The sequence below is a fragment of the Camellia sinensis genome, chromosome 8, assembly GCF_055761805.1.
Source record: "Camellia sinensis isolate YWXY chromosome 8, ASM5576180v1, whole genome shotgun sequence".
Classification (NCBI taxonomy): Eukaryota; Viridiplantae; Streptophyta; class Magnoliopsida; order Ericales; family Theaceae; genus Camellia; species Camellia sinensis.
The window spans coordinates 157,461,545-157,481,865 of NC_138968.1; the positions used below are offsets into that span (position 1 = coordinate 157,461,545).

At 35.6% G+C, this 20,321-nt stretch overlaps 1 protein-coding gene and 1 long non-coding RNA gene across 6 annotated transcripts; both read right to left on the bottom strand.

Annotated features, from left to right (window-relative positions):
* Positions 1–6,118: 6,118 nt before the first annotated feature.
* LOC145796725 (uncharacterized) lies at positions 6,119–7,128 on the bottom strand. Its single transcript, XR_014337216.1, has 3 exons — positions 6,991–7,128; positions 6,865–6,904; positions 6,119–6,767 (listed from the first exon to the last, which is right to left on the bottom strand). It is a non-coding gene; the product is annotated as an uncharacterized LOC145796725 (long non-coding RNA).
* Positions 7,129–7,326: 198 nt separating this feature from the next.
* Positions 7,327–10,894, bottom strand: LOC145788736 (uncharacterized). 5 transcript variants are annotated; one of them, XR_014338532.1, is made up of 8 exons: positions 10,724–10,893; positions 10,421–10,623; positions 9,910–9,981; positions 9,299–9,370; positions 8,817–9,138; positions 8,520–8,680; positions 7,807–7,893; positions 7,327–7,611 (listed from the first exon to the last, which is right to left on the bottom strand). XR_014338532.1 is itself a non-coding variant. In XM_082883891.1 (8 exons), the coding sequence occupies exons 3-7, from the start codon at positions 9,953–9,955 to the stop codon at positions 7,819–7,821; spliced, it is 354 nt and encodes a 117-aa protein (XP_082740017.1). In that variant the 5' UTR covers positions 9,956–9,981; positions 10,421–10,623; positions 10,724–10,891; the 3' UTR covers positions 7,327–7,611; positions 7,807–7,818. The 5 variants fall into 5 exon arrangements, 3 of the variants coding, with proteins under 3 accessions (XP_082740017.1, XP_082740016.1, XP_082740015.1); XR_014338531.1 differs by having other exon boundaries at positions 9,070–9,138; positions 10,724–10,892; XM_082883891.1 differs by having other exon boundaries at positions 7,807–7,824; positions 9,070–9,138; positions 10,724–10,891.
* Positions 10,895–20,321: the final 9,427 nt, after the last annotated feature.

A 20,321-nucleotide genomic window follows, 5' to 3' on the forward strand; every position in this document is an offset into this window, starting at 1 on the left:
TCTTATGAGTCATAACTAAAAAAAGAATTTAATCGTAACTAAACAATAAAATAACATAACTTAAAGGTGCCTATGATAAATGATTGTGTGGTAGAATTTCGCGTATACCCAACTAAATAAACAACGTTCTTAATTTTTCAAATTTTTTACTATATTTTTATTTTTATTTAAAATTATTAAAATGCATTCAAATTTCAAAACAAAAACCCTCGTTTCTCCTTCCACTTACCCCCTTCTCTATCTCCACCGGAGAACCACTTATTATCGCCATCACCCCACTTCTCTTCATCGACCCCCACCATGTTCAAACCCCTAAATCCAAGGTGAGGGTTGTGATAGCAGTGGGTCATGAGATAGGGGTTGCGATGGTGGTGGCTCGCAGAGGTAGAGACTGGCGGTGGGTTGGCGGTCATGGGTGGGGGAGGATTGCCACGTAGTGGTCATGGAATAGTGGTCGAATGTGGATGAAGTGGTGGCCAATGGTGATCGCCATGAGATTAGGGCTTGAAAAAATTGAGGGGGGGAGTAAAGAGAAGAAAAAATGATAAAGATTAGGATTAGTTTGTAATTATAAAGAGTGTAAAGAGAAAAAATATCCCGCAAAACGTGCAATTAGAAAAATAATATAAAAAGATAAATTGATATTGTAAGTACAATTACCTAAATTTATATTTTATTACATTTTAATATTTGTTAATTTATTTATCAATTTATTTAATTTTTGTTTAAATAATCTCATCATCGTTTCTGTCCAAAATTTCTCTCAATTTGAAAGAGAGAAGAAAAAAAAAATTCTTCCATTAAATATTAAATAAGTTAAAAATTAAATTGACAAATAACAATAATGTAAATTAAAAAAAATTAGGAACTAAGTCTTATAACAACATAAATTATGAATTTTTAATTTTATCAATTTAAACTCTAATATTTTGATTTGTTTTCAATTTAAATTACTTATCTATTTATGCTAAGTAAAGTTGACAAAAAATAGTATTTTAGTTTAAAATATTTAAAATAATATTTTCTATTAATTTTAATGATTAAAATATATTTTTTCATTAATTTTACCAAATAAAATAACGTTTACGATAAAAAAAAATTTTAAAAAATGAAAATATTTGTTAATTAAACTAGCAATAGAAATTGCAAAATCTTGGAAATGCCTTTTTCTTTTTTTTTTTCTTCCTATTTTTGCCCCTCTTGTTCTTTGTCTTCCCCCCTTCTTAGTCCTTGCCGCACCGCCAACCACCCCAGTATTGGCCATCTTTTTCCCACTTTCCCACGCCACTATTAGTTGATAGGACACTAGGCCTAGTTTGGGAAGCGATTGATTTAGTTAAAAAGTCAAAAATTACTAAATTAGTTAAAAAGTTAATAACACATACCAAAAAGTCAAAGATTTTCTTTTCTCTCTACTTTTTGCACATCTTTTCGTAAAAAATCAAAAAGTCATCCCAAACATACTAGTTTTTTTTAGCTCATATTTTAGCCAAATAGTCAAAAAGTTACTAAATTAGCCTGTTTCCAAACGAGGCCTAAGTAGGTGTTTGGGATAAACTAAAAACAATCCCGTTTTGTAGCTCGACCCTTATGGGGCTCGAATGGCCCAAGTAGAAAACGATGACATTTTAAATTTTTTTTTTTTTCTTTGTCTTTCTCGTTTTTTCTAAAGATGAAGGATATCAAAGTGAATATAGCGATCCCGGGTTTACCCTTGTTGTACAGTGATCCGGACATGTGTCCGTGGATGTTGGTAGTTGTTTATTATCTTGTTTGCATCCTCTTTACTTTGTATATTGAGTTATGGGATGTGTTGGGCAGGTTTGTTACAGGTTGGTTGTGTTTGGGAGCCTAATGTTGCTGCCCAGATTTTTGGACCTTCGCTCGAGCGAGGAGTTGGTCGCTCGAGCGAGAGTGAGGTTCGTGTCTGGTGGGTCGAGCCAGGGTGGCTTCGCTCGAGCGAGTGTTGCGTCTGGTTCTGGACCTGAGAGTTGTCTTTCTTGGCTCGAGCGAGCTTCCTTCGCTCAAGCGGTCTGGGTTTTTCTTCGCTCGATCGAGAACTTCTTGGCTCGAGCGAGATTTTCTGTGTCTGGTCGCTCGAGCGACAAAGGCTTCGCTCAAGCGAGAGTGTTTTATATCAGCGAACAGTAGCGTTTTGAAACATCACTTTTTCACTTCATTTTTCTTTCAAACCCTTGATCCGAGACACTCTCTCTCTAAACTTACACTCTCTCTAAGAATTGATCTCCCTAGAGTGTGAATCTAGCCTAGGGCCTTTGTTAAAAAGATAGAGGGCGTTGAGAGCTTTGATTTAATCTGAAAAAGTTTGGATTTGGAGCACGTTGATCTTCGAGTCTTCATCTCCTTTTTGGCTCAAACTTCGAGGTAGGGATATCCTACTCCTCTCTATGGATTTTGTCTTTAAATTTTAGTATTTTGAGATGTTGGGGTTGGTTTGGTAATTTGGTAAAAGTTTGGGGCTTTTGTGTAATTTTACAAAAGTTGGGGTTTTATTCATAATAAACCTAGATGCATGTTTGGCATAGAGAAATGGAATAAATGTTGAATCATTGATGAAAATGGGACCTAAGGGTTGAAATGGTAATTATGGATAACAACCTAATTACATTGTTTAATTAATTGGGATAATTAATTGTGAGAAATGAGGAAATGAAATGTTGATTGAATATCCATTATGCATTTATTTTCTGTTTAGAAATAACTGCTTTGGGCTATCGATGGAGGATAGTCGTGATTGTTGTAGACAATGCATGATGATTAGGCAAACGGAAACTAATCAATGGAATGTGTCATGGAACTTGACGGTTGATAGAATACATTAACTGTATGTATTGAGTGATTGTATATAGAACCATTGTGTTTGTATACGTTATGTGTAGAGGAGGAGATGGGGGATGTACTCCGCGGTTTAGGGAAAGATAGGGGATGTACCTCTAAACCGGATAGTGTTGGGAGAAGATAGGGGATGAACTCCGTAGATACAGCTCATATGCTTGTCTAGTAAAGTGAAGATAGAGCTCATATGCTTATCTGTGGATATTGTTATTATACATATCTGTTGTAGAATGTGGATATAGCTTATATGCTTATCTGTGGATATTGTTGTTATACGTATCTGTTGTAGAATGTGGATATAGCTTATTTGCTTATCTGAGAATGTGGATATTGTTGTTATACATATCTGTTTAGAATGTGGGTGGTGCTTATATGCCTATCCGTTGAAAAAGGGAAAATGAAGGGTAACTTGGACTCGTAAGTTGTATAACATAAATATGTGATTTATGTGAATGTATCAGTGTTGGCCATCTATCAATTGCTAATATTTTAGTCATTGTTCATGGTTGGTTTAGTGTATTTCTACTGGGCTGTGGCTCACCCTATATGGGAATATCATTTTCAGGTACAGGTAGCATGCCACCTCCAAGGACATAGCTTGGGAGGCTAGAGGCGGGCACACTATTGTCGTTATCTTTTTGATGTATTACATGTAATTTCAAGCCAAGGGCTTTATGTGTAAACGAGTTAGAACTCTTTGTTGTAACCAAGTGTTAACTTGGAAAGCTGTAAGCCTGTAAGGCATTTTGCTTTTGTTGTTAACATGTAATACTTGTGTAATAGAACTCGGATAAATGGAAGAATGTGGAACTTATGCATCTCAATGCATGTCTTATTTGATGGGTTTAATGTTATTATTTTGAGGACGTTACAGTGAAGACGAAGAGGAAGCTGAAGCTGGAGCTGGAGCTGGACAACTGAACATCTTCATCAACATCATCATCATCAACACATTATCTTCATCAACAATTTTTATTTTTTATTTTTATTTCAGATCCTGATCTACTTAGAAAAACAAAAAAAAAAAAGAAAAAAGAAGAAGAAGAAGAAGAAGAAGAAGAAGAAGAAAAAACAGAACATCGACAACATCTTCATCAACATCAACATAATAAGAAGCAAAATTCATAAGACAGCAGGGTTTGAATTTTTGCTTCATCATCAACAATTTTTTTTTTTTTCCAGATCCAAATCTACTTAAAATAAAAAAAAAGAGAGAAAACAGAGAGATCGGTGATACACAGAGAGATCGGTGATACCTACCAGCGCCGCCACCATCACCGTCGATCATCTTTTCTCCTTCTTTGTCGCCTCTTCTCTCTTCTCTCTTCCTCTTCCTCTTCTCTCCTCTCCCCTCTTTTCTCTCTCTCTCTCTCTCTCTCTCTCTCCTCTTCTCCTGTCTGTGTTTGAAAAAAAAAAAAAACATTTCGTTTTGGGCAGTCGGGCCATTCGAGGCTCATAAGTTTCGAGCTACGAATCATTTTTGAACTAAAAAACTGTATTTTTTTTATTTACATACACTTATTTAGGTCACATTAATCAACATCTCTTATCTATTTTTCTACATATTTTTTTAAAAAAAGTCAAAAAAATATACTTATTTAGAATATCCCAAATAATCCCTAAATAAATGCTATAAATTATGAGTGCTTTCCTTATAAAGGAAAGGAGTTGGTGCTTAAAGGTGATTTCTTTTGGTTCTTTGATAGGAAGATTACAACTTTTAGCCAAAACCAATGAGAGATTGTAAATATTAAAGCAAGATGAGAATGTGAATGTGAATGTGAATGTGAATGTGATCCAATTGGAAGTAAACCATGTCCACTGTGCATCAATTCTGATTGTCCAAATATATCTAACACTGCAGGAATTTTGGCCATTAGCGACGTTTAAAAAACGCCACTATAAGCCATAAAAACGCCGTTAAAGGATAAAGTGGCGTTTATAACTTTCGTCGCAGATACGGCCGCCGTCTTTAGTTTATGACGTTTATTAAACGTCACTAATGACTTTAGCCGGCGCTTTTTAAAACGTCCTAAATGCTTATACATCCGTAACGTGAAATCCGTCACGGTTAAACGCTGACGTCATATGACGACATTTAGTGACGTTTTTCAAAAACGCCATCTTTTCTCCTTATTATTTAAAAAAAAATTCCACTACTAATTATGGGGGAAAAAACAATATAAGTAACTTTCATTTATGAAAATAATGCTTCTCAAAAAGAAAAAAAAAACAAAAAAAATTAGCAAAATACGGATTTAATTGTCAAATTGCACTATTAGCTAAATAAGATCAAATCTGAAAGTTAAGGATTCTTATATAGAAGCGCATAAACAAAAATAACCAAACAAGTTTAATTCCTCTTCCAAATGACTACAATTTTACATTTGAGAAACACAAGAACATTGTAACATTTCCTAGCTGTTTATATTTAACCACAAACCATACCCCAAAAAAATGTTAATAAAACCATTAAAATATTAGAAAACTCATTCATGGGCCAATGCTTATTTCAAGGAACAGCTGGCCAATGCTCCTACAAAAAAACACTGGAATCAGTCAAAAAAATAGAGAAGCTAACCTAAAAATAATAAATAAAAAGTTAGCAAATTATAATTATTGCCAATAATAAAGCTAGCGAAAAATAGGTTTAAAACTCTTCACCTCCACCACCTGCAAACACCCACATTCAAAAAAACTTCACGTTCATCACATAAATATATTTACTCATAAGAGTGAAGGACCATCATAATCTGTATGAAGTTCAGGCTGGCATTCAGGAGGAAGTTGCCTTCTAGCTAAAATTTCTTCATCTGGAGAGAACATACATGCCTCAGTAGATATCAATTCAAGAAAACAATACAATCTAATTTTTGCCCTTTCAAAATGGGGCATATATCAGAGATCAATTCTTCAAAATAACAAAATAAATATTGATTTATTACTGAAATCTGTTCCTCATTAATGATTTCAACTGGTTCATACTACGATGATCCAAACAAAAATTAATGAGTAGGACAATAAAGAAAGAACAAAGCATATAGAGAATGAGATGAGGGTTTGTATGTGTTTTATGTTGTGTGAACATTTGACAGTCAAGCAGAGCATAAAATGTGTACCTACCTACCTGTCTCCTTCACCCCCAAGGTTTGTGATATTTCAAGAGAGAATGTAATTTGTAAAGCATTCAATTTTATACACTGAGCTGAGGGTTTGTATGTTTTGTATATTCCATTTCCTGCAAATACAATTACCGGTATGTTTTCGTGTTCTCAATAATGTAATAAATATATAATATATATAGGTATTTGACTTACTCATGCCTCTGTGGTTTCATGTATGCCAAAAAGGTGGCCATATGTGGCAAGGGTCAAAGGTGAAGGAGAGGGACGGAAAGAGACGGAGAGAGGAATAGAGGTGGCCGATAGTGGTAGTAGGGTCACAGATGACGATGGAAAGAGTAATAAAACAGGTAAGAAAATCACATAATACTTTAAAATAAGCGAATCAACCAGGAAATCATTCAATAAATTTAAAATAAAGTGGAGACGGATGCACGGATGCACGAGGAAGCAGAGAAGGTGCAGAAAACCTCCATTCATTGAAATAAGTGAATCAACCAGTTACACCAATGCACAACCAGATACTTTGTTAAAAATTGAGTAGTATACAATGTCATGAATGCAGAATACATTCCTATGATACAGTCATCGGCAAGAACTCAAGACTCAAAAGTCAAATGAATAAGGACTGTTTGGTATGTAAATAAATGGGATTGAGATGTCCATAAAGAAAATTTCAGGCACATTTCATCTAGTTGTGTATCTATCCTGTATAGTTAGCAGACAATAGCCATAGAATACTAGAGAGTTCAGAATCTCACCATGAATGAGAGAAGGCCAGTAAGTATGCTACATTTAAGACATACAAACCCTAGTCAGCATCAGACGCTAGATTAAATGGTTACAAACAATGACATCTGTTTTTTCATCAATGACAATGTATTACCTTGATACAGACCACATCGGATTCCAACTTTCTGGATGAACTGAAAAATGATAGAAAGGAGATGAAAATAAAATCAGTTTATTAAAAAGAACAGATGATTCCTAGATGATATTTAACGGCACTTACAATCACTCATAGACAAGCAGAGTTTCTTTTGTGTCATAAATCGTCCATTTGGAGTAGTCATACTACAATGGAACCAAATGTAATTTTCAGTTAAAGAAACCTAGTGAAAATGTTAAAAATAAAAATAAACATGAAGCTGCTAAAAAGTATCAAAAAAAATTTTCCCGAAATAGAGCAAACTCTTCCAAAAAGACAAACTGAACTTTCTAAAATAGAGCAAACTAAACTTTCTAAAATAGAGCAAACTCTTCCAAAAAGAGTTAGGAAAATGAACCACCAATTGATTTTTCAATTTCCACAAAATAAGGAAACCCATTTAAACTCTGAAGGGCAGGTATTGTACTTGTATTGTTGTCCTTATTGTCATACGAAGCCCATTATTGAAACCTGCCCTTCAGAGTTTAAATGGATTTCAAGGCCTTTCTTTGATCTGCCCTTATTGTCATACGAAGCTCCCAATATCTTCCACCTTGATCCCACACTGGCATGATGGCATCATTGTCTTCCGGCAAATCAGCTGCCCAGTTCGGTATCTCCAATGTGTACGTAATGTCTGTGTGGGAGAGCACCTTACCAAAGCAATAGTTTTCCATATCCTTTCTTGAATTGATTCTCCAAGACCTAAACAAATTAAGGATGTGATCAATTAAATGTATATTCGAAGAATAACTTAAATTAATCCAAAAAGAAAGTATACAAATAATAAACAAAAATGAAATTATAAAACAGAACAGAATAAAACAGGTCCTCCCACCCCACAGCCCTTTAAGAACTTTCAGAGAGAGAGAGAGAGAGAGAGAGAGAGAGAAGCATTACCTTTACTTACTCTTATCTCTGAAACTTGTGTCCAAGCTCAGACAATGAGGTGTTTATATAGAGGAAAGACAAAAAGAGTGGAAGCTACTGTCAATGTCATTGTTTTTTATCAACAAAAGAAGATTTTTTATTAATGAAGATCAAAATACAAGTGCAATCACAATAAAATTTAACAATCCCAACTATGTCAACATCAAAAAGCAAGTGCAATCATATGCCACCACTAAACTGAAATGATTGGTGAGGAACCAATTAAGCAAACAAGACTAAAGAAAACCAACCAAAAGCCAAACAGTCCCCAATCAAAGATACAAGATAGAAAAACAAAAGAAGACCACCAATACCAATGAGTTAATGTTCTTCTTGATTAAGAGCGTTAAGATAATATTATATTATTATCCTAACGAATATTAGACATGAATGGTTGGTTACGGTCGTTCTCATTAATGCAATTAGAGTGACTGAGGATGTGAGACTAGTTTTTGTTTGGGTTATTGCAATAGTTGTTAGTATAGCTTATTGTCAAAGTTCGTTGCCCGCACTTGTAATTATTTATCCATATAAACTCTGAAGGGCTCTGGTATTACATAACCGAGAACTCATGTTTCAGAATACAGATTAATTTCCACAAAATAAGGAAAATTTAAATAAACCAAACACAATAAATCTACAATTTTGCTAAATAAAGTGCATTTGTCATGATGTTTATATACCTGCTCTACACCTTGGTTACAGGCATATACCAAAGCATCTGCCAGTGTAAGTCTGCTTTCTGCATCAGTGTTGTTGATCATAGTGTCACCAATTGATTTTTCAATTTCCACAATTCTAAAATGGCATGTCTCTATTTTATCCATATAAACTCTGAAGGGCTCTGGTATTACATAATAGAGAACTCATGTTTCAGAATACAGATTAATTTCCACAAAATAAGGAAAATTTAAATAAACCAAACACAATAAATCTACAATTTTGCTAAATAAAGTGCATTTGTCATGATGTTTATATACCTGCCAAAAATAATCACATCGGAAGGCAAACCCACAAGAATGGATTTTGAGAAGCAAGGAGGGAAAATTCTACATATTGTATATTCAACGGCTAGAGGAATACCCATTCCCTAAATACAGCTGTGAGTTGTTGCACAAGACCCATCTATTATCCCTCTTGGGTATCTCCGTCAAAAGTGAGAAACTCTATAATTTTTGCCCTAATTTTTTATATTGTTGTTGAACTTGCATAAATATAAGAAGGAAAAACCACCTCTCATGTGTACCAAACAAGCATCTGAGATATCATTGAATCCCAAGCTTAGTACTTTATTCCGTAGCCCTGCAGAAAACATGACATGAAAAAGGTTACTTTTTGCTGTGAAGATTGTTTCAATGTTTTCCTGGTGCTATTAGAAAGTGGAGTATGTATCCCAATTTAAAAGACAGTCCATTATTCTTAAATCAGGAGGGATACAAAGTAAAGTTTATATATAACCTACCTGAAAACTTTTCACACCCATCGTCAGACAAATTACATCTACTTAGGTTCAAATATAGCAGGGCAGGAATAGCTGCATGTATAGAACAAATGGCAATCAGATTAATACCAAACATGAATAACTTATACTATTATTAATCATAGTATATCACAAGAAATCCTTCATTCATCACCAGCATTTACCACGTTAAGTCAAAAACATTTAAGCAGAAAATCAAAAAAATTAACAATCAACTCCTTTGAAAATCAGAAGTCAGCTTCCAAATAGAAAACATTACTGAGAAAGTAATTTTTTTTCATTTTCTCAATAATCCAATGCATTACACTTCCAAATATTTTTATTGTGCTTTGATCCACAAAATGTTTAAATTTTCAAATGGAAATCCTGGATTTGCAATAAACTGCTAGTCTCCTACAAATCCAAAATCATATCTTTGAGTTACCTTTGTCAAGATATTTTCTTAAGTTTAGACCATAAAACAAATAATACTCATGAAATATTTATTGTTTCATAGCACATACCCTTCTCTCAAAATGCAATATTTATCACAATATCCAGTAACATAACTACAATGGCGATGGCTCAGAGGAGAAGAAAAGGTAAAAGTGAACCTGCAAGAGAGTCCAAGCATACCGCAGTAACAGGGCAACCTTCCATGTTCAATAGAGAGAGCTTGTGCAAACCTGCAATGCACACAGATACCAAATATTTCAGTGAAAAAGTTATAGAATTTGCCATACCAAGAAGAAAATGAAACCAAAACTGACCACGACAAGTTCCTAAGGGAAGCATTATCAAACCATTTAAAGGAAAAAAAAATCAAGGATATTGTTTCGAATGAAAAAATTCAAATCTCAAACAAATATTTTTGAATGACAAATTTCAAACCTTAAACATATATTTTTGAATGAGAAATTTTAGATCTGAAACATATGTTTTTGAATAAGAAATTTCAAATCTCAAAACATATTTTTGAATGAGAAATCTCATATCTGAAACATATGTTATTGAATAAGAAATTTCGAAATCCAGTAGGAAGAGCGAGGAAGATAGTGAGTCATGTGTTTGAGACTAGATCTGATGGAGCAATAGAGGGAGAGAGAGAGAGAGAGAGGATGAGACCTGAGGGGCGGTAGCGACGGGAGGACCAGACCTTAGGAGGATTACCAGAAACCCAGTATTCATGATCTCATCTCCTCCTCTTGCTTCGACTCGACCGGTCTCGGTCTCGATCCCTGTCTCAATCCCGATCCATGATCTCGATCCTTTTTCACTCCTCAGTCTCGTAACCTCGCGTTCCTGCAACTCAACCGGTCCATCTTTCTCTGCAAAATCATCAGAATCAGAATCAAGAACAACAAAAAATCGTCTGGAAATTTCAACCAAATCGATTCCAAAATCGATGGATTTAGAATTAAATCTGACCAAGTAATCGTAATCGAACTGGTGAATCTCTCAAGAAGCATGAGAGAGACGGAGAAAACCCTAGATCTAGGACGGAGAGAGCAAACGATAGAGAGAGAATGATAGAGACGGAAAGAGAAATGGGGAGACGGAGCACTGTTATAAAGTGAAACGCGTGTTTAACGGGTGTATTTTAATCTAACGCGTGTGTTTAACGCGTCTTTCACAACGTTTGTCCAAGAAACGATGTCTAAGAAACGTTGTTATAGCCAGCTTTTCTTGTAGTGTAAAAGGTTATATATAGACATAAAATAAAAATAAATAAAAAAAAGAACAATATTTGATTGGTGATTTTAAGAGCATCTCCTTTAAACAGGGTCACTTGAAAAAGAAATAGCATCTTTTCCTAAAAAAAAAAAAAAAAAAAAAAAAAAACAAAGAAAGAAAGAAAGAAATAACATCTTAATCTTTTATCAAATGAATTTCTTTACATGTATGTATCTAAAATGCATATTTGTGGGTCTTTGAAAGTAGAAACAACACAAATGGAGTTCTTTCCATCTTCACAAAGAGGGGGCCCCAAAAAATTAAAGAAAAAGAAAAGTGGCAGTGCAAGTGCCTTCCCTAATTTTCAACCCTATAAGTTGGACCTTGTGAATACCTCTTCAAATGAACATGAACCCCAAAAAAATCTATAAATAAAATTTTAAAAAATAGTAATGAAGATAATAGGAGATTACAATATTTACACCCATATTGTCCTTTTGGAATGTGGTGGTGGATTTGATTATTGCAAAATTCTTGCAAAGCATTCCATTGCGTGAACACAAATTTCCTTGTTCAAAAGAGATTTTATTGCTCTCATATTTTACTATCAATTATTGTTTTTTTTCAAAACTTTGAAGTAAAATTAGTGTTTGTGCTGATCAAATATTCAGCTGCAATGGTTCTCATAATTAATTGTAGTTGGAAAATTAGGTAGGCATAAAGCTCTAATTAGATCAAGCAATAACTAATTTGAGAACCAAATAAATTTATGCTGAAATAGGCATACCTTACACTTTTCCTTTTAATTTTTTTTATTACTTGGTCAATTTAGTGATCACAAACATCTTTAACAAGGCAATTGAATTGTACCTTTAATCCAAAGAGTTAAAATTTTTAATAGGGTTTGGCTCTAATCTGAGTATAGTTATGAGCCTAACAATTGCACTAGCCTACACCTCCTCATACAACTTCATTCTAATTGACTTGGAGAGAATAATTGATAAAAAAAAAAAGTATCCAATTTCAATTCTATTCTTTATTTTTCTCACATTTTTCTTAGATCCTCAAAAGAAAAGAAATAAGAAAAAAATAGCAAAAACTGAAAAAAGAAAAAGAAAAAGGGGGTAATATGGGAGATATCATCACGTATGAGGGGCAATTGGGTTATTACGCAAAAAGTCCGTAGCTGATAACAGTCGATTTGGATAGGCCTTTTCATCGATTACCAGAAAAAGGGTTCACAAACCTTCCCAGTGAGCTCCAGCTCCGAACCTATGAACAATGGCTTCTTCAATCACAGCTTCTTTTCAAACCGGGTATGGGTTCTAATACTCCTTTCTTTCTAACCTCTTGTATCATACATATGTCTCTAATACATTGTGTATTGTTGAATATGGATGTGTGTATTTATTGGGTCACTCCAATATCATGATTCTGAGATGGGTCTTCTTGATTTTGTTAGGAAAAATATGATTGCCCACAAGTAAATCAATCAACGGGTATAAAAATTAATACGGAAAAATTAAATCAAAAACAACATGAAAATTTTCCATGGTTCCCTCAATGTAAGGTACTTCCACGGGATCAAAATTCGATTCAACTATCAACCAAATAAGTTTCTAAACGATTACAAACGAGACACGAATGGTCTCACAAAATCACCTTGAATTCCAAATAATCACAAATAAATAAGAGGAAAGATCTCACCAAATAGATGAATCAAAATTTTCGAAACCAAAGTTATAAAAGATCCAAAATAATGAACCAACACTAACCGAAGATGCCCCAAATCGAGCTTCAAAAAAATCAAAATTGAACCAATATGTTGTTGTTAGGGAAAATCAATGATTCCCCACAAGTAAATCAATCAATGGGAATAAAAACTAACGCAGAAAAATTAAATCAAAGTCAACACAAGAATTTTTACGTGGTTCCCTCAATATGAGGTACGTCCACGGGATCGAAATCCGATTCTACTATCAACCAAATAAGTTCCAAACGATTACAAACGAGACACTAATGGTCTCCCAAAACCACCCTTAGGTGAATTCCAAATAATCACAAATAAATAAAGAGAAAAGACCTCACCAAATAGATGAACCAAAATTTTCAGGACCAGAGTTGTAGAAGACCCAAAATAACGAACCCAAATCAGAACCGAAAGCCGAAGATGCACCAAAGCACTCCCACCGAATTGATTGATTTCAAATGCACTGTATTAGCCGCAGCACTTCGAAAAAGTGTTTTTCACCCACAAACAAAGCCGCCGTCCTTGCTTGGGAAAAAACAACCCAAAAAAATATATTAAATCTTAGGTTTTGGAATCAAACCCAAATTGTATCCAAATTTAATTGGGCCTCCACAAATATAATATATAAAAATATATTATACCTAAACCAAGCCAAATTAAAATTCTTTAACAAATCAATTGGGTCCCACACTCCAATAAGGAGGTATACCCAACAATTCTCCCCCTATCGACTTAGGTGGAGAGATTAACCATACCCGCCAAAGTTCGACACTTTAAATGTTTGTCCTTCGACAAAGTCTTTGTCAACATATCTGAAATATTATCATCTGTGTGAACCTTTTCGAGTTGTAACAATTTCGAATCTAACACATCACGAATCCAATGGTATCTCACATCAATGTGTTTCGATCTCGAATGAAAAGTAGAATTTTTACTCAAGTGAATAGCATTTTGACTATCACAATAAAGCACATACTTTTCTTGCTTCAAACCCAACTCTTGCAAAAATTTCTTCAACCATAACTCTTCTTTGCAAGCTTCTGTAATGGCAATAAATTCAGCTTCGGTAGTTGAGAGAGCAACACATTTTTGTAATTTAGACTGCCATGCCACAGCTCCCCCTGCAAAAGTCATCAAATACCCTGAAGTAGATTTCCGAGAATCAACATCACCAGCCAAGTCAGAATCTGTGAATCCATCAAGCATCGGCTTACCATCCCCAAAACACAAACATACCTTCGAAGTCCCTCGAAGATACCTTAGAATCCATTTTACCGCTGCCCAATGTTCTTTACCCGGATTAGAGAGAAAACGACTCACCACACCAACGGCGTGAGCAATATCCGGCCTTGTACAAACCATGGCATACATCAAAGAACCAACTGCTGAAGCATAAGGAACTTTCAACATCTCTTCTTTGTCTTTTTCGCTTGTAAGACATTGATTTAAACTAAGCTTGAAGTGACCTGCAAGTGGACAACCAACCGGCTTTGCTTTATTCATGTTGAACCTCTGAAGAAATTTCTCAATATAGCTTTCTTGAGACAACCAAATCAGCCCCTCTTTGCGATCACGAACAATTTTCATACCAAGAATTTGCTTTGCCGGTCCCAAATCTTTCATAGCAAAAGACTTGCTCAACTCCAATTTCAACCTGTTTATCATGGTAGAATCTTGACCCACAATTAACATGTCACCAACATAAAGCAAAAGAATAATAAATTTACCATCCGGAAAATTTTTCACAAACACACAATGGTCCGAAGTGGTTTTGGAAAAACCATTATTCATCATGAAAGAGTCAAATTTTTTGTACCATTGTCGCGGGGCTTGCTTGAGGCCATACAAACTTTTCTTCAATTTGCAAACAAATTTCTCTTTCCCTTTTTCCACAAAGCCTTCCGGTTGCTCAATGTAAATTTCTTCTTCAAGGTCACCATGAAGAAATGCGGTCTTCACATCAAGTTGCTCAACTTCAAGGTTCATACTTGCAGCCATGCCAAGTACAACCCGAATAGAAGGCATCTTTACAACCGGTGAGAAAATTTCATCAAAATCAATACCTTTCTTTTGCCTAAAGCTTTTCACAACAAGACGTGCCTTGTACCTCAGATTCTTGCCATCATTCTTCAATTTGAAAACCCACTTATTTTTCAGAATTTTCCTCCCTTTAGGCAACTTCACTAAATCATAAGTTTGGTTTTCAAGCAAGGAATTCATCTCCTCGTCCATGGCCTTTTTCCAATCACCTTTCTTTGCATTCTCAATTGCTTCTTGGTACCTCTCAGGCTCCCCTTGATCAGAAATCAACACAAATTCATTGGGAGGATACTTTCTTGAAGGTTGTCGGTCCCTTGTAGATTTTCTCAACTCAAGTTGTGATGGCGGTTCTTGAGTTGGATTCTCTTCCTCAATTTCTGGCTCAACTTCATTAGGATTAGCATCATCCTCTACATCTTCAATAGGTGGCTGCACATCTCCCCCATTTTCATCATCAACTGAAGATGAAGGAGATGGATCCATGTCAATGAGATCACTAGTTTTTGGCTCCGGTTGGTCACCTTTGCCAAAGTCTTCAATTGTTTGGTCTTCAAGAGACACAACATCACGGCTTCGAATGACTTTCTTGTCGACCGGATCCCACAATCTATACCCAAATTCATCACGCCTATAGCCAAGAAAGATACATTGTCTTGACTTGCTGTCAAGTTTGGACCTCTCATCCTTTGGAATGTGAACAAAAGCTCGACAACCAAATACTCTCAAGTGCTCATAAGACACATCTTTATCGGTCCAAACTCTTTCTGGAACATCACCATTCAAAGGATACGAAGGAGACAAATTGATCACGTCAACCGCTGTCTTCAATGCCTCACCCCAAAAGGATCTTGGCAATTTAGCTTGTGAAAGCAAACACCTTGTTCTTTCCACAATTGTGCGGTTTATTCTCTCGGCAACTCCATTTTGTTGAGGAGTCTTTTTAACTGTCTTTTGGTGCCGAATACCTTGGCTGCGACAATACTCATCAAATGGCCCAATGTATTCACCATCATTATCTAATCGGATGCACTTCAATTTCTGCCCTGTTTCTCTTTCAACCATAGCCTGAAAATGCTTAAATACTTCTAGAACTTGATCTTTAGTTTTTAGTAAAAAGCCCAAACTTTCCTTGAATAATCATCAATGAAAGTAACAAAATAAAGTGCACCACCATGTGTTCTAACTTTTAAAGGACCACAAACATTCGAATGAATCAACTCCAAAACATTTTCTTTTCTAGAAGCAATATTTTTATGAAAAGAAACTCTATGTTGTTTACCCGCCAAACAATGAACACAAGTTTTGAGATGTGTACCTTTCAAACCGGGTAGAAGCTCTTTCTTGAACAAAACTTGCAGCCCCTTTTCACTCATATGGCCAAGCCGTTTGTGCCACAATTCGGTAGAGGTATCATCTTCAAGTGCATTGACAACACCTTTACAAATTTTTCCTTGCATCGAATAAAGTGTATGAGTCTTCTTGCATTTAGCCACCACCAAAGAACCTTTTGTGAGCTTCCATATTCCATCACCAAATTTTTTGTTGAAGCCTTCATCATCTAGCTTCCCAGTAGAGATCAAATTGAGGCGAATGTCGGGAACATGCCTCACATCTTTAAGCAATAACTTGCAGACCAAATTTGTTTCCAAGCAAACATCACCTATACCAATAATCTTGGACAAACCTTCATTACCCATTCGAACAAAACCATAATCTTCTTCGGTGTAGGTAGTGAAGAAATCAACTCGAGAAGTCACATGAAAAGAAGCACCGGAATCAATCACCCAATTGCTCTCTTGGCCCACAAAATTGATACAATCATTTTCACAAACGACCATGAGATCATCAGTAGTAACTGCCGTTGTGTCTTCTTGTTTTTTGTCCACACTTTTGTCACGCATTTTCTCCTTATTCTTGAGCTTTCGGCATTCCCGTTTCATGTGCCCTTTCTCATGGCAATAATAACACTCAATGTCTTTCTTTCAAAAAGAACCATCTTTTGATTTGTTACTATCACCCTCAATGGGTCTATACAAATCTTTACAAAATAATAGGTCCTCCATTTTAGTTTTCCCCGTTACCCAATTACTTCCATTGAAACTAGACATGCGACCCACATTCCCCTCCATTGATTTACACAAATAATTACACCCAAATAAACCGTAAGCTTTGATGCCAGTTGTTAGGGAAAATCAATGATTCCGCACAAGTAAATCAATCAATGGGAATAAAAACTAATGCGAAAAAATTAAATCAAGGTCAACACAAGAATTTTTACGTGGTTCCCTCAATGTGAGGTACGTCCACGGGATCGAAATCCGATTCCACTATTAACCAAATAAGTTCCAAACGATTACGAACGAGACACTAATGGTCTCCCAAAACCACCCTTAGGTGAATTCCAAATAATCACAAATAAACAAAGAGGAAAGACCTCACCAAATAGATGAACCAAAATCTTCAGAACCAGAGTTGTAGAAGACCCAAAATAACGAACCCAAATCAGAACCGAAAACCGAAGATGCACTAAAGCACTCCCACCGAATTGTTTGATTTCAAACACACTGTATTAGCCGCAGCACTTCGAAAAAGTGTTTTTCACCCACAAACAAAGCCACCGTCCTTGCTTGGGAAAAAACAACCCAAAAAAATATATTAAATCTTAGGTTTTGGAATCAAACCCTAATTGTATCCAAATTGAATTGGGCCTCCACAAATATAATATATAAAAATATATTATACCTAAACCAAGCCAAATTAAAATTCTTTAACAAATCAATTGGGTCACACACTCCAATAAGGAGGTATACCCAACATATGTAGCAGCCCTGCGGAGACCAAAACTCACCAAATTGATTTAACAATTTGTAATAGCCGCACGAACTTCGAAAAAACAACAACCAAAATGTATAATATTTTCCGCAGCACTCTGTCACTGGACCAAAGATAATATATATATATATATATATATATATATATATTGAATCTTGGGTTTTGAAATCAAATCCTAACTGTTACTCAATTGAATTAGGTCTCTAAAAATTAAATATAATAGATTAATATATATTATACCTAAACCAAATCAAATTAAAATTCTTTAACAAACCAAAACCAATTGGGTCCCACACTCCAATAAGAAGGTATATCCCAACAATTTTCCTCCTACCGACTTAGGTGGAGACATCAACCATACCCGCCAAAATTCGACACTTTAAATGTTTGTCCCTCGACAAAGTCTTTGTCAACATATCCGAAATATTATCATCTATGTGAACCTTTTCGAGTTGTAACAATTTCGAATCTAACACATCACGAATCCAGTAGTATCTCACATCAATGTGTTTCGATCTCGAATGAAAAGTAGAATTTTTACTCAAATGAATAGCATTTTGACTATCACAATAAAGCACATACATTTCTTGCTTCAAACCCAACTCTTGCAAAAAATTCTTCAACCACAACTCTTTTTTGCAAGCTTCCGTAATGGAAATAAATTCAGCTTCGGTAGTTGAGAGAGCAACACATTTTTGTAATTTAGATTGGCATGTCACAGCTCCCCCTGCAAAAGTTATCAAATACCCTGAAGTAGATTTCCTAGAATCAACATCACCGGCCATGTCAGAATCCGTGAACCCATCAAGCATCAGCTTACTATCTCCAAAACACAAACACACTTTCGAAGTCCCTCGAAGATACCTTAGAATCCATTTTACTGCTACCCAATGTTCTTTACCCGGATTAGAAGAAACCGACTCACCACACCAACGACGTGAGCAATATCTGGCCTTGTACAAACCATGGCGTATATTAAAGAACCAACTGTTGAAGCATAAGGAATTTTCTGCATCTCTTCCTTGTCTTTCTCACTTGTAGGGCATTGATTCGAACTAAGCTTGAAGTGACCTGCAAGTGGACAACCAACTAGCCTTGCTTTATCCATGTTGAATCTCTCAAGAACCTTCTCAATGTAACTTTCTTGAGACAACCAAATCAATCCCTCTTTGCAATCACGAACAATTTTCATACCAAGAATTTGCTTTGTCGACCCCAAATCTTTCATAGCAAAAGACTTGCTTAACTCCAATTTTAACCTGTTAATCATGGTGTAATCTTGACCCACAATTAACATGTCATCAACCTAAAGCAAAAGAATAATAAATTTGCCATCCGAAATTTTTTTTACAAACATACAATGGTCCGAAGTGGTTTTAGAAAAACCATTATTCATCATGAAAGAGTCAAATTTTTTGTACCATTGCCGCGGGGCTTGCTTGAGGCCATACAAACTTTTCTTCAATGTGCAAACAAATTTCTCTTTCCCTTTCTCTACAAAACCTTCTGGTTTCTCTATGTAAATTTCTTCTTCAAGATCACCGTGACGAAATGTGGTCTTCACATCAAGTTGTTCAACTTCATGGTTCATACTTGCAGCCATGCCAAGTACAACCCGAATAGAAGATATCTTCACAACTGGCGAGAAAATCTCATCAAAGTCAATGCATTTCTTTTGCCCAAAGCCTTTCACAACAAGACGTGCTTTGTACCTCAGATTCTTACCATCATTCTTCAATTTGAAGACCCACTTATTTTTCTGAATTTTCCTCCCCTTAGGCAACTTCACTAATTCATAAGTGTGATTTTGAAGTAAGGAATTCATCTCTCTTCCATTACCTTTTTCTAATCATCTTTCTTTGCATGCTCAATTGCTTCTTGGTAGCTCTCAAGCTCTCATTGATCGGAAATCAACACAAACTCATTGGGAGGATACTTTCTCGAAGGTTGCCGGTTCCTTGTAGATTTCCTCAACTCAAGTTGAAGTGGTGGTTCTTGAGTCGGATGCTCTTCCTCAATTTCGGGCTCAACTTCATTAGGATTAGAACCATCATCCACATCTCCAATAGGTGGCTGCACATCTCCCCCATTTTCATCATCAACTGAAGATGAAGGAGATGGATCCATGTCAATGAGATCACTAGTTTTTTGCTCCAGTTGATCACCTTTGTCAAAGTCTTCAATTGTTTGGTCTTCAAGAAACACAACATCACAGCTTCGAATGACTTTCTTGTCGACCGGATCGCACAATCTATACCCGAATTCATCACGTCCATAGCCAAGAAAAATACATTGTCTTGACTTATTATCAAGCTTGGACCTCTCATCCTTTGGAATGTGAACAAAAGCTCGACAACCAAACACTCTCAAGTGCTCATAAGACACATCTTTGCCGGTCCAAACTCTTTCTGGAACATCACCATTCAAAGGATAAGAAGGAGATAAATTGATTACGTCAACCGCTGTCTTCATTGCCTCACCCCAAAAGGATCTTGGCAATTTAGCTTGTGAAAGCAAACACCTTGTTCTTTCCACAATTGTGCGGTTCATCCTCTTGGCAACGCCATTTTGTTGAAGAGTCTTCTTAACTGTCTTTTGGTGCCAAATACCTTGGCTGCAACAATACTCATCAAATGGCCCAATGTATTCACCACCATTGTCTGATCGAATGCACTTCAATATCTGCACTATTTCTCTTTCAACCATGGCCTGAAAATGCTTAAATACTTC

Bases quoted from the DNA above. Each gene is read 5' to 3' on its own strand.
- LOC145788736 (XM_082883889.1), bottom strand. From the start codon at position 9,955: ATGGAAGGTTGCCCTGTTACTGCGGTATGCTTGGACTCTCTTGCAG. The intron at 9,371-9,909 runs GTTCACTTTTAC...CTATACATGCAG, and splicing joins ATGCTTGGACTCTCTTGCAG to CTATTCCTGCCCTGCTATAT. The intron at 8,681-9,069 runs GTGGTTTTTCCT...ATGTAATACCAG, and splicing joins TTGTTTGGTACACATGAGAG to AGCCCTTCAGAGTTTATATG.